This window comes from Olea europaea, unplaced genomic scaffold, assembly GCF_002742605.1.
Source record: "Olea europaea var. sylvestris unplaced genomic scaffold, O_europaea_v1 scaffold1815, whole genome shotgun sequence".
Lineage (NCBI taxonomy): Eukaryota > Viridiplantae > Streptophyta > Magnoliopsida > Lamiales > Oleaceae > Olea > Olea europaea.
In genome coordinates, this window is record NW_019235904.1 from 354,077 (window position 1) to 368,872 (window position 14,796).

Below are 14,796 nucleotides of genomic sequence, written 5' to 3' on the forward strand. Positions count from 1 at the left end.
GGATCTCTGGGGTGGAGTGATGTCAAAGATGTTCTGGAGTTCGGCTTCCGCATCTTGGGCTTCGGTATGGACCATCTCGACCATTGCACTTCAGCCTTCCAGCATTTGGGCTACGTCACAGTTTTTGCTTTTGGATGTTGAGTGTTCACCATTCCTAGGGGCTTCGGCAATCATGCCACGTGGTTCGCACTGGGTGGGTCGATCATGTGTGTCAACACGTAATAAAATACCGTCACGTATATCACTCGTTCATCTTTATACTCATCAATCATTTTCATTTAATTCAAAATCACCAAAATAACAAATCAAGATTATAGTCATATCTGAATGACGAAACAAAATTTTTAATTAATTACAAAAAGAAATATTCAGAAAATTGTTTATTTAATAATAAAAATTATTAATTGTAAGAAAAAATTAGTGGCAATAAAAATTATCAAAAAAATTGACATTAAAGCAGTTGAAACAGCCTAAAAACAGTTGGCTTTTAACAGCCGACTGTTAAACAGTCGACTGTTTAACAGTCGGCTGTTAAACAGTCGACTGTTAAGACTGTTTAACAGTCGGCCGGCTGCTTAAAACGTCGGCCGGCTGTTTAAACGTCCGTTTGATAAAAATAAAGATGATTTTTTTTGTTCTATGCTTCTAAAAAAATTATAGATCTAATAAAAAAATTATCTGCGTTAAATACTATATCAAAATAAAATTTATCGATTAAAACGTACACTAATTTACCGAAACGAAATTAAACATGCGTAAATATACTTATTGATCTGAAGTGATTGATATAAAAAAAATTCGTTTTCAGTGTTGGAATTTTTTTTTAGATTTTGAGGTTGAAGCAGATGAAAAATGAGAATTTTTATCTGTGTTAAAAGCTAATTTTTAAATTTTAAGTGGAAAGTATTTGATTTTCAATTATTAACTAAAAGGGTAATAATGTCTTTTAAACCAAATAAGATTTGGTAATTGTATAATATAATTAAGGGTATTTTTATTTTTCAATGTTCAATAGGCCAAAGTGATAATATTTAAGTTTTGAAAAGTTAATATGGAATTTTGATGATTTGACTAGGTTATTTTTAAAAGTACCCCCAAAAATCCCCCGGGAAAATGTTCCATCTCAGCTTCTCTTGAAACCATAAAAAGAAGAAGAAGAAATGGTAATGGCTTAAATCGTGGTTATGAATATTATAAATCACCTAAATAACACGAGGTGGCTGGTGGGTGTAGTACTTTTCATTTCTTTATTGGCCTTTCCTATCACGTAAACCAAGAATCTTTAACGCCAACAATAAGAATTTCGTGCAAAAATTTCCCTTTTTTTCCTACACTTTCTTGGAGGATTGGAAGGAGAGAAGAGGAAAAATCAGAATCAAAATGTGGGTTTTTTATTTGATATCGCTGCCACTAACTATGGGGATGGTGGGTATAACGCTATGGTACTTCGCTGGACCCGACGTAGCTCGCTATGTCCGCTTTACTGTCGGTTACACCTGGTTTTGCTCCGTTTCTATAATCATCCTCGTACCCGCCGACATATGGACCGTACGTTGTTTAATTATGTTATTATGGTTTTCTTTTATTTGATACTTTGTAGTCTTTGTAGGATCTGTTTTTTGTTCACTTGTGTTTTTATGGTGCATTTGTTTGTGGTGTTCTGGATTATGATTTGCCCCGAATACGCCTGCTGATCTTCACTTTCAGTTGTTTTGTAATAGGAATAGTATTGTGGATTGATATGTTCTTTGGCTGTTGAAAATCATTACTTTTGAAGAAAAGATAATTTCTTTATGAACAACTCTTGTTTTGTGTACAAGTTTGATGGATTACCGTGCTGTGTGTTTGAAGACAATACGGTTTAGCTTTCGGATTCTTATTTTGTTAAACAAAGCTGAATGGTTGCCCTTAGATTAAATTGTAAGGCACATATAGATAATCCATTGACATTTGATCATTTGGGTACGATAGGCCTTTGTGGATGAAAATAAGGTACATTTAAGCATAACTTAGTCTTGTGTAAGCTAAATTAGTCTAACCAATTTACCACTGACGAGAACTATTATATAAGATTTGATCCTTGTGTACATTTCTGGTGATCGAAGACAGAACTGGTTTTACTGTGGAAATTGCAAACATACATGTTAATGCATAATTTCTTTTATACAAAGCTGTATGAAGTTATTTTTCCTAACATTCATTTTTATATTAGTCCATATAATGAGTAATATTTTGGTAAATTAATGGAAGGATTCTATGATTGACATTTCAAAATTGTGAAACTCGAGAACCTTGAAGAGTTGTAGCTACTAGAATGTACTATTTAATTAATGAATTAAAATTTTCAAAACCTTGAATAATGGATATTGTGATAATCCAAAAATATTTAGAAATCTTTGGCATGTAGACTGAATTCAAGAATGGTTTGTCTATTTAATTACAGGACTATCTTTGCCATGAATAATAATTTATGACTCTATCCACAGTTCCCAATCATCCACAGTTCCCAATACTTTAAAAATAGAATCCAGACCAATTTCTCAAGTAGACTTATAATATATATTGCTATGACATTCTCTTAATTTATGACTCCTTTATGCTCTGTAATGTGAGTTACCGTTTGGCTCATTAACTCGATATAAACAGGGCTCATATAATTCTTTAATTATAAAAATTCAACTTGTGAGAAATATTACTACATCCATCATTATTTGTTTTGATATAATGAACTTTGTTGAAACCTTTGGTACTTCACACAGACAATTGTTAATCATGACAAGGGAGGAATCTCTTTCTTCTGGAGCTGGTCATATTGGAGTACATTTTTACTTACTTGGTATGCTGTCAATTCTTTTGGTACTTTTGCAGGTGTAATTTTTCCAATATGTCTTGCATAGCAGTTAGCATGCACCAAATTTTCTTGATGTGTTATTACCTCTACATTTTTTGATCTGTGGTTTAACAACGTACACAAGGCGTCTTTACAGATTAAATATGGCTCTTTTAAGTTTGTAATCTTCACAGTAGTCATTAGACATCGTTTTGTGATCATTCTTGTTACGATCTCTCTTAAATACTTGAGCAAAATAATAGCTTTAGCATGTTTTTTTTGGTTGTCATTCTATTCTTTGTGGCTTTATCAAATCTATCATTTATAATTAGAGCTGAAAAATAAATATATGATAAATTAATATTTCACAAAATCTTTATGGGTTTGATGCTGAATTGGGCGATTAGTAACCAAAAAACCTGATGCAATAACTTATATTTTTGAGATTTTATATGGTTCTGGATGTTGGTTTAGTAGACTTTGGAACCCAGGTGTTTGAGACTTTGAGTTAATCTTGTAACTGCTTGGATTAAATAACCACGTATGCTCATATACTATTTCTCTAAGCAGGGGTGTGGTGCCTATACTTCAGGGTTATGAAGATGCTGGGGACTTCACTGTTACTGAAAGATTGAAGACTAGCGCTCATGTAAACCTAATCTACTACTTTTGTGTTGGTTCTATTGCACTCTGTGGACTTGTTCTACTCATCTTTCTGCGCAAGAACTGGTTTGTTTCTTTCTCACCTAAACATTTTGCTCTCTGATGTAAATTTTATTATCTCCTCCAAACCCAGGTGTCCATTTTGGTCATTCTTAAGATTTTAAAGTGTCAGACTCAGCTACTTTAGTATTCTAAACCTACGTAAAAGTTCATCATTGATTCCATTAGGGGTGGCATCTTCATAATTTTATGCAAGTTGTAGTAGCTAAACAGCATTAAGTCCCATAAAACATTTAGAAGCACTTTCTAATTGGTGGGAAATGTGGGGTTAAAAAATAAAGAAAAGTTTTGGATTTGCGTGTAATATTATTTTATTGAAGAATGTGTGGTTGAAATGATGTCAAATCACTGTTTAAGAATGCATTTTTTTGAAAAAATGTGGCTCAAACATAGCCTTATTATCTCTTTCATGTAGCTTAAGAATTTTGAATTTTTTCAAGATTATGATGTAAAGAGATACTGTAATCACTGATTGAAAGGAAAAGTAAGTCTAGGCAAACATGAATTTGTAGATTGCCTTATGTACATTGTTTGTTTTATGCTGGTAAAAACTAGAAACCATAGTCTGACAAAGATACAAAGCTTGTAATCATTGTTATATATCCCCAAATCTACCCTTGCATGTGAATCCTTGTAATTGCAGGTAAGTATGTTTATATACTGCATGGAAATATTAGAGCATAGTCTTAGTGTACCCATGTTACTTATAATCACTTCACAGCTTTATTGGATGGCCAATATCCATTTCATCTTTTTTGTTTTTATCACCCCCTCCCCCTTTCACATTATATCAAAATATTAAATTTTACCTGTTCATATGCAGGAGTGGTAGTATTCTCGGTTTTGCTATGGCATGCTCAAATACGTTTGGTCTTGTAACTGGTGCTATTCTTCTGGGTTTCGGTTTGAGTGAAATTCCAAAAGGTATCTGGAGAAATGCAGATTGGATAACCTGCCAGAAAGTCCTTTCTCATAAAGTGGCTAAAATGGCTGTAAAACTTGATGATGCTCATCAAGAATTCTCAAATGCTATAGTTGTAAGATTTTCATGGTTTGCCTTTAATATTCTTTTATTCTTAAGAACCTTGATATAGAAGTATCTTCAGCTACTCCTGCTTCGTTTTGCAACTTTTCTACCCAAGTATGCTCATTTCAGCAATTGATATCTGAGGTTTTCATGTTAATGAAAGAGGAAGATAAATTGAGTAAAGCACGGCGTCTTACTGAAATGGATGTCTTCCTTGACTGCACTGGAAAATGGACTGTCTTGCATGACCACTTTTAATATGGGTTACTTATATATGTTCGGGGCAAATTTCACCTGAAGTCCCTTCTCGCCAATGTGCTTCTTGTCCTTTAGGAATATTGGGTAAAGAAGTGTCTTTCTATTACTCTGTTTGTAACCTTATGATTATTGAATTAGGTTGCTCAAGCTACATCAAAGCAAATGTCGAAGCGTGATCCTCTGAGGCCCTTCATGAATATAGTTGATAAAATGTTGGTTCGGATGGTAGTTATACTTTATTAGCAGTTTTTGCTGGTACTCACTTTCTAATATTTTTTTTCCGACACCTCTGAGATGAAAATTTTTGTGTGAAATTTAAGCTGAGTGAAGATCCCTCTTTTAAACCACAAGGTGGTAAATTAGGGGAAAGTGATATGGATTATGACACTGATGAAAAATCAATGGCTACTCTTAGACGTCAACTTAAGAGAGCTCGAGAAGGGTACTACCGCTATAAAAGGTAATAGCAATTCAAAATACATGATCTTGACTTTATATATATTCATTGTTTTCTAACTCGTTTATTCTGCGTACTATGAATCTATTTTTGGAGTAACCTCACTTTGATTTTCATTTCTTGGTCTGATCCAATTGCGGTCCATTTAATTTACATTTTCATTCTATATGCAGCGAGTATATGAATTTTGTCACAGAAGCCCTAGAACTAGAAGACACTATGAAGAATTATGAGCACTGCAGTGCGACTGGATGGTATATGCTTCTACTTCTCCATTATTGTCTCATCTCATTCTTTACATTTTATTGAACTCCTATATATAATCTTGCATATTTTTCTTGAGTAAGCATCATCCAACTTCATTCTATTACGTAATGGATTGCATGGTGGTCACCATTATTCATTGTGGTTACCTTGACATTTATGCATGTATATATTTAATTTGTTTGTTGGACAAATCTTAGAGAATCCTTGGAAAAATAAGAATTTTGTTTTGTGACCTTGCATTTGTAGACAGCCAAGAAGTGCCTCTTGATTAGCAATACATTTCGACAATCCGCCTAAGAGAGGCAACCATTCAAGAAATCTTCTTACTCATGAGGCATCAGGTTGAATCCAAATACATTACCTAGACTGCTGCTTTTACCTTTGGATATTAAACGACGATTCTGGGAAATGAGGAAAAAATAACGAAATGGCTATTAATTAAGATTTTAATCAGATACTACCGCTCCAGCTTCCAATTCCATATCAGTGTAGCATATTAGTTTTGTCTTAAGACATTCTATCATAGAGTTTTTGTTGACTCTGGATTCTCATCATTTCCACTGATTTTGCAGGAAATACAGTTCAAGCTTCAGACCTGAACGTAAAGGCAAAGTAGGGACTTCTCTTGATGTCCTTGGTAATAATTCAGATTTTTGTTTTTTTAAACACTCTGTGCATTCTTTCTGTCGATTGAATGTCTATCCCCTGGGACTTGAACTACTCATTAATAATTTAACTTTCAGTTTGAGTTTGTCAGTTGAAGAGAGTAATGGAGGGGTTTACAATGTCATTTTGGTGAGGAACTTAGAAATCTCTAAGGCATCTAATGCTATTTAGTAAATGTTCCTGGTATTAGTTTAAGGAGATTTCTCGCCCTATAGATCTTCCAATCTTATTATTTTTACTGCATGTTTTATTATAAAATATCTTGAATTTGACACAGTTAATTATATCATTCTTGATCAACATATAGGATTATCTCCTCCTAATTTGTATCAACATTGACGCTTTTTCTAGAATTGGTATGGCGATGTATACTGAGAAAACAACTTGAGAAGCTCTTGGCTATTGTATTGGGCTGCATGTCAGCTGCTATTCTCCTAGCAGAAGCAACAATTCTTCCTAGTGGAGTTGATTTGTCTCTCGTCTCAATTCTTATAAACGCCGTAAAAAAGAATGAGATGCTTGTGCAGGTAAAGTATTCATTTTTATTTGTCATTTTTATATTTTACCCATTTCTTTGGAAAGCGTTCGTTTTGGCCCCTAATTAAATGAATAGTACTCCATGAAGCAACTCTCATAATTCCCAATGGTGATCTGGTTCTTCTGTTCTTCTAATTTTGTTATTTCCATTTTTCTAAACAGGTCGCTGCTTTTATTCCTCTTGTGTATATGTGTGTCTGTACATACTATTCCTTGTTCAAGATTGGAATGCTGACATTTTACTATTTTACTCCAAGACAAACAAGTTCAGTCAGTTTGCTTATGATTTGCTCGTATGTGTATTTTCTTTCTACTTATTTTTGCATCCTTTAACCTGTTCAATTACACAAAATATGGATTTTTCATTTGTTAATTTTTGATATATTTTCATTTTGATTTTTCTAAGAATGGTTGCACGTTATGCTCCTCCCATCTCATACAATTTTCTCAACCTCATTCATCTTGACAAGGATGCGAAAACTATTTTTGAAAAGGTAAGTGGATTTCTCCTCTCCTTTTACTTGTGAGCTCCCTTCATGGCAGACAACTGTCAATACAGACAATTATTTTTATTAGATACGTTATTTACACCATGTCCCATCTCTGAAATACACAGTGACTCAAATTATTCACACACATATTTGGACTTTGTGAGGAAGTGGTTTTCCTTGGGGGGTGGGGGGGTGTTTGTTGCTGCGGGTGGTCGATTAATCATTAGTTCAGCAGCAACTGGAAATTTCTGCTTTTCAATCAGTAATGAATAGAACATCATCTTTTTTAATATAAATAGTTAGGGCTTTTCACTCAGACTTGTGCAGATAGCAAATTGATGGATAAACCCACGAAATACAGGACTACTACTGGTTTCTTTGATATCTAAATTGTTACTAACAGTATTTTTGCCTTTTTTCTTCTTCTCACGTTGCTTGCATTATATGCTAATTCTGTTTATTAGGCAATTGGCTGTGGTTTAAATTTGCCTAGTCTCTTTCCCCTTTCTTTCGGATCCTTTTTGCACGTTACAAATTTTATGCTTCCACATTTGCAGAGAATGGGGAATATTGATGACGCTGTGCCTTTCTTTGGAAAAGGATTCAATAAAATCTATCCACTTATTATGGTCATATATACCATACTGATAGCAAGCAATTTCTTTGACCACGTCCTTGATTACTTTGGAAACTGGAAAATATTCAGATTTCACAGTGAAGAAGCAGATGATTTAGATGGTTTTGATGCATCAGGATTGATTATCTTGCAGAAAGGTGAGCGTATTTGCATCTTTCTTTTTCCACTTGCTTAATTTGTAGCTTCCATATTTTGGGTGAAAAATAGCATGTTGAAATTGTTTCGTTTGTGATTTATGTTCTCAGAGCGGTCTTGGCTTTGAGCAAGGATATAAAGTTGGTGAACTCGTTGTTCCATTAGCAAGAAATTTTAACAATGCAAGCATAAATCTTGAATCTGGAAGCAGTACCAGGGTACGTGAAATGCCTAAAATTATTTGGAAATATTGGTTAAATTTACAAATATCAATTTTAATTCTAAGAATTATAGACGTGACTATCTATCTGTCTTTATGTTGTACTTATGTTTGACATGTTCGATGTCCTCCACGCGCCCTTATTTTTTGTTTCCGGTGGTGGTGATTTTTGTTCCATTTGCATTCCTCATATTTCATTTTGTTGGATGTGATGTATGGAGTAAAGTGATGATATGTTTGTCGTTTGCTTTATATAAGATAATTCTTATAAACTGTGACCGCATCTTTAACTGGCTGTTCAGAGAATCATATTGCCGAGCCACACATTTATGCTTTCGGGGTTTGAGAATATTAATGTTAAAAATGGGTGTTAGCCTACATGCTTGAACCATATGAACTCTTTGTCTTGGAATTACATGGCATTTTCATTTTATCATTATATCTGCCGCTGCATCTAACCTTTGATTGGTATCTGATCAAGTTTCTGCAGAAAGCAAAAGCACCTACATTTACAAGGGAGGATGATTTGAATACTCACTCGAAGCCTCTGAAATCCGAGGTGCAGAATGACACGAGTCAAGTGGGCATCAGCAAGAAGTATGCCGCCACAAGATCACAATCAGATGGACAAGAAATGAAATTGAATACAAAAGAGAGGAATATGCTTGCGAAATCATCTTCTGGAATGGACTCCACTTGGGAATCGATGAAGATGGAGTTACGTAATTTCAAGTCTAATATTGACGCGAAGAGATTCATTCCTTTACATCAGGTTCAAGATGAATACTCGCGTCTTTCTTCTGAATCCCTTGATGATATTTTCTCAAGGATTAAACGGCCAATTGCAGACCATATGATTCATGACAACCATGATGATCTCGATGATTATGAAATGGACAGGAAGCGGCCGGGGTGAAGCAGATGATATGTGCACTAGAAATAGGCCTTCTGTAGAGACATGGATCTTAATTTTTGCTGCTGGATCATAGTGATACATAGAAGAATACACCACAAATACATAGTACAAAGTTTATAATTTTGGTTCAATTGAAGTCACAATGTAGTTACTGTAATGATTGTACAATACAAAATCTATCTTTTAAGGTTTGTAAATTCCTAGGTTTGCATGTGCAGTGCAAATTATATATATATATATTCGAATGGAAGTAATAAAATAGTATTAAATTGTTTCAAGAGGGAAAAGCACAGCCAAATAATTTATTCCCCTCCATGCCATCTCATATATATAAATTCGAATAGAGGTAATAAAATAGTATTAAATTGTTTCAAAAGGGCAAAGCACTGCCAAATAATTTATTCCCCTCCATGCCATCTCATATCAAAATGGGTAAATTGCACTATGGTCCCCAACCTTTATTATTGGACGATGCATGCAGTCTTCAAATGATTTTATTGACGTCTAGTCTAGGATTGAACTTGCGAAGGAAATGGTAAATAAGTGAAAAAGAAAAGGTTAGGGATGATTTTGATACAGACTCCATAGATTGGAGACAAGGTGTGCAATTTACAGATTCTGTGGTCGTCGTAATTTCCGCCCTCTCCAGAGTCCAGACTCCAAAGAGACAAACCTCTCTTGTATGCTCGTAAAGACAGTTCAATTATCTGAATTCTATCTTGAGTTCAATTATGGAGAGTATAGCACTGTATTCTCCATCCACAACCGCTGCCTTCTCCCGCCGCTTGTTCCCCCACCTCTGCCATCGTCCTTCCGTTACACATCTCCGCCCTATCTCCTTCCTCAAGAACCACCCTACTCCACTTTCAAGTGCCCACAAATTCACGCTCTTTAATCCCATAAAGTTCTCCCTTCAAAGTACCCTTAAATTCATTCCCCACAGCTCCTCATCAGCCGAAAATGCACCAGTACCCACCGATTCAAAGTCCCTAAATCCTCCACCAGAAGGCGCAAAAGTTATTCCATTAATCGTCTCTCTTTCCATAGGTCTCATAGTTCGCTTCGTCGTCCCCAGACCCCCTGAAGTCACCCCACAAGCCTGGCAATTGCTCTCCATTTTCGCCTCCACCATCGCCGGCCTTGTTCTTAGCCCGCTCCCCGTCGGCGCATGGGCTTTTCTGGGCCTCACCACTTCAGTTCTAACCAAAACCCTGACTTTTTCTACCGCCTTCGGCGCCTTCACCAATGAGGTGATCTGGCTGATTGTAATCTCATTCTTCTTCGCCCGTGGGTTCGTGAAAACCGGCCTTGGCGATCGGATAGCAACGTATTTTGTAAAATGGTTGGGAAAGAGTACGCTGGGATTGTCCTACGGACTGACTTTGAGTGAGGCGTTGATTGCACCGGCAATGCCAAGCACTACTGCCAGGGCCGGAGGGGTTTTCTTGCCAATTATTAAGTCATTGTCGCTCTCTGCGGGGAGTAAACCCGGGGAACCATCAAAGAAAAAGCTTGGATCTTATTTAGTACAGTCTCAATTTCAGGTTGGTTCTTAAATTTTGAGTCATTTTTGTTTATGTTATCCTTATTACTTGGATTTGCGAATATTTACATCGACTACCTAGTTTGCAGAATTAAGATACAATTTGGAAGTAGATTGCACTATTACAATAATCGTAAATAGCTGTGCAGTTCTGACATTATTGTCACTTTCCTGCCTATTCTATGGTTTGAGAAGCCTTTTCTTTTAATTGCACATAAATTGTTTCAATACTTATCTGTCAGCTTCATCAGAAGTAATTTTAATAACGAAAGATGCTACAGTACAGGGGAAATTGCCAGAATGCCAAGTGGCAGATTTTCATTGGACTTTACACAAAAGGATTTAAAACAGCCAATCCAAATCTGCCACATCAGCCTGGCAATTTCCCTTGTATTTTCCCCTGTACAAACAGCTTTATTCTTTTAATAACAACATGAAGATTGTTTTTGACGAGAATAATAGTGATAATTGAATTGGTCCTGAGCAATGATACCTGGGGATGGATTAACTTCAAAACTTATGGAAAGGTACTTGAAAGAGCTTCAGCTTTAAATAATTGTCAATGGAAATCAATTTATCCTTGTATTTGCAAATGCAGCTGCAAGTTGAATTGGGTATTTTTTCGGATATGCCCCGTTTATAACCGTTTAAGCCTTGCTGAAACTTTCTTGGCTTCGTGACCACAGTTTATTGAGTTGAATTTTTCCGTTGACTTCTAATTAGATATGTTCTAATGAGCTCAATGAAGATGCAGTAAAAATTGTTTAATTCGACTGTAATTAATTAGTATATTTGAAATTGATTTCTGTGTATCGTGGGTGGATGCATCATTAATATTACTTCCCAATATATCTTGTGCTTCTTTCACTCATGTGGTGCTCTTTTGACGTTTTGACAGTCCTCTGGTAACTCTAGTGCTCTTTTCCTAACTGCTGCAGCTCAAAACCTGCTGTGCCTCAAGCTGGCTGAGGAACTTGGGGTAGTAATTACGAGCCCATGGGTTTCTTGGTTTAAGGCTGCTAGTTTGCCTGCTTTGGCTAGTCTTTTAGCTACTCCGTTCATTTTATACAAGCTTTATCCCCCTGAAACTAGAGATACACCAGAGGCCCCTGCTATGGCTGCGAAGAAACTTGACCTTATGGGCCCCGTCACAAGAAATGAATGGGTGATGATTGGTACAATGCTTCTTGCAGTTTCTTTGTGGGTTTTTGGGTGAGTACCCTTTTATGCTTCAATTCTTGCTTCTATCAAGTTAGAATGAATTGCTGGTGATTTTTATTATTTCAGTTTTTCACAATAGGCACTGATGAACATTTGTTGATTCAATTACATTCGGTGTATGAGGTGACTTAGTAAGATAAGACTAGAGCTGTACAACTATCATAGCTACTTTTGTAGTTAATGACCTTGTTCAGTTCTTGTCTTGTGTAGTAGATATTTATGTACACATGTTTATATGCATATGATATAGTGTTTACTGCTTTAAAATGGTTAACATTGTAGAAATAGCATGCACACATCTCTTAGACACTAGTATTTTTCATGTATTAGCTAACGTTTCATGTTTACTCCATCGGTTTCCCTGTGACTTTCCCTGTAACTTTCAAGTAATACGTTGATATTGTGTAAACAGAGAGGCTATTGGTATTGCAAGTGTTGTTGCTGCCATGCTCGGCTTGTCAATTCTATTGCTGTTGGGAGTGCTTGATTGGGACGACTGTTTAAGTGAGAAATCGGCATGGGATACTCTGGCTTGGTTTGCAGTTCTAGTGGGCATGGCAGGGCAGTTGACAAATCTTGGCATTGTAAGCTGGATGTCCGGTTGCGTAGCCAAATCCCTTCAGTCGTTATCATTGAGCTGGCCTGCTGCATTTGTTGTTCTTCAGGCTGCTTACTTCTTAATCCACTACTTGTTTGCAAGTCAAACGGGCCATGTGGGAGCATTGTACTCTGCTTTTCTTGCAATGCACTTGGTATCTGGAGTTCCCGGTGTATTGGCAGCATTGGCTCTTGCTTATAATACCAACCTATTTGGTGCTTTGACACATTACAGCAGTGGTCAAGCCGCTGTATACTTTGGAGGTACGACAATTTTTTGGTCCCACTTCTGTTGCCTTTCATCTTCTTCTTCTGCTTCCATAACATATTTATTGTCCCTCTCTCTTGTACTGTGTTCTTGTGCAAAAGTCTTTGTTTCTTATTGCGTCTCTATTGGGTTAATAACTCTGTTAACCAACTCTTGGAATATTTCACCTAGTCACCAAACTTTTTTCCCAACTTAGTCACTCAATTTTCCTCCCTGTATGAGCTAGATCACCATGTCAGCTTCTGTTAGTAAAATTAATGGATTTTCCAACTTTCTAGATGAAAAAAGAATTTTGAGTAATTAAAGTGAAACTTCGTTTAATGCTAAAAACCTTTCTCTATTCTATTATTTGCTCATGGACGAGGGCAAAACATTCTGTTGTTTATAAAGCAAACAGATTTGATACTCATTTCATTAATTTGTTATATCCTGAAAATATGTTCTTTTGATTTTTGTTATTATCTTGAAGTATTCGATTGCCTCACGTTGTTCCTTGTGGCAACAGCTGGTTATGTCGATCTCCCGGATATCTTCAAATTTGGACTCATAATGGCCGTCATTAATGCTGTAATCTGGGGAGTTGTTGGGACATTTTGGTGGAAGTTCTTGGGTCTTTACTGATTTCAAATTTCATGTAAGTAGAATTTTTGGTTTTTTGTATATGGTGCCCTTCAATTTTGTGGCACGACACAAGCATAATTGGAGTTCATCAGTAATGAGCTGACATTCTATTTCGAGATATCTGTCATCATTATTCTAGTGCAATATCCATTTCTGAAATTCAAGTGGTTCCGGGACCAAAGTTGAATTTATTGCTGAGTGTGTGTTCTTGATTCTGAATGTTGCCTTTAGATTTTCATTAGCCTCTTGTAAGATAGAAATCAGTTTCAAAATGGTAGATCGACATTGAAAAATTGTGCTCTAAGCCAAGTTGAGTGTCATGTCAACTTGGCTTCTGCTTTTGATCTCAACTAGTTGACTTCGGTGATGCTTCGATTACGAGTATTAGTGACTCTTTTCAATGTTTAAGAGCATCTTCGATGCAACTATCTGTCGTATCGTAACTAAACATAGACGGTGTTTCACAAGTTGACAGGGGCTTTGTAAAACTTACATGACGGAATGGAAATAGACAATGTTTAGAGTTTCATCTAGATTCAGAAGTTCTCTTAGACGTAGTGATTTAACCAAATAAATATTTAATTTTTAATTTTATATTTCCTATAATTTTGAATTTGAATGTCGATTTGTGTTAAACATTAATACGAAGTAGGGGGAAGTCTCTCAAGTATCGCCTGAATAACGATCCACTGAATGTTTAGGAGTTGCTCTAAAGGCCTTGGTCATATGCAGAGGCGAAGCCGGTGGACAAAATAAAAATTTTATACTGATACGTTGAAAAAAATAATAAATTATTAAGAAAAAATGAATTTTCATTAGAAAAAAAATTCCTTTAAAAACAAATTGTGCCTACCCAGACTTGCTCCTTTTCTCCGTCCCTGGTAATAGGGGTGGAGCTAGACAATCAGACTTTGGGTTATGATTCACTAACAGAAATGGGTTTATACAACTCATACAAAACACTCACGACACCGAAGTGGGTGGATGGGGTTTTTGTAGTTTTTTATAAAAGTAGGTCCCGTGTGAAACCCATTATTGTGAGTGTTGACAGGGTCCTGTCAAATTGCCGTGTAAATGGAATGTTATTGAATATTATACATTTTATTTTTGCAATGTACATATAATTGATGACATTATATTAGAAATTGGTAGCATATTAATATAATTACTTTGTTAGATTCTTTTGTTCACTCACTTTCCTTCATGAATCGTACCAAGATGAGACCTAAAATTATGTTAAATGTCACTATATACTATTATATATTCCCAGGTTTGATTGATATTTGTTTAATTAACCTTAATTAGTTGATTTGTAGTTAGCATCGGTGAGCATTGTTTCATTTTGTAGTCGCTTCCTTCTCGTATAAAGGACGGCTTCTTGT

At 35.7% G+C, this 14,796-nt stretch overlaps 2 protein-coding genes across 2 annotated transcripts; both read left to right on the plus strand.

Annotated features, from left to right (window-relative positions):
- Nucleotides 1–1,099: 1,099 nt before the first annotated feature.
- Nucleotides 1,100–9,355, plus strand: LOC111378447 (LMBR1 domain-containing protein 2 homolog A-like). The gene is given in 15 exon segments (XM_023001645.1): nt 1,100–1,548; nt 2,760–2,836; nt 3,401–3,559; nt 4,377–4,590; nt 4,977–5,063; nt 5,159–5,298; nt 5,469–5,549; nt 6,135–6,199; nt 6,580–6,755; nt 6,928–7,058; nt 7,172–7,259; nt 7,814–8,030; nt 8,139–8,152; nt 8,154–8,246; nt 8,739–9,355. Coding segments are annotated over 15 exon segments (2,136 nt in total). The 5' UTR covers nt 1,100–1,380; the 3' UTR covers nt 9,165–9,355.
- A 458-nt stretch (nt 9,356–9,813) lies between these two features.
- Nucleotides 9,814–13,609, plus strand: LOC111378448 (dicarboxylate transporter 2.1, chloroplastic-like). The gene is made up of 4 exons (XM_023001646.1): nt 9,814–10,708; nt 11,606–11,919; nt 12,341–12,789; nt 13,299–13,609. Exons 1-4 carry the CDS (start codon nt 9,896–9,898, stop codon nt 13,412–13,414), a joined length of 1,692 nt encoding a protein of 563 aa, XP_022857414.1. The 5' UTR covers nt 9,814–9,895; the 3' UTR covers nt 13,415–13,609.
- The last annotated feature ends 1,187 nt before the right edge of the window (nt 13,610–14,796 follow it).

Coding starts and splice junctions, on each gene's coding strand:
- LOC111378448 (XM_023001646.1), top strand. CDS start 9,896: ATGGAGAGTATAGCACTGTATTCTCCATCCACAACCGCTGCCTTCTCC. Junction 11,920..12,340: donor GTTTCTTTGTGGGTTTTTGG/GTGAGTACCCTT, acceptor TTGTGTAAACAG/AGAGGCTATTGGTATTGCAA. Junction 12,790..13,298: donor AGCCGCTGTATACTTTGGAG/GTACGACAATTT, acceptor TTGTGGCAACAG/CTGGTTATGTCGATCTCCCG.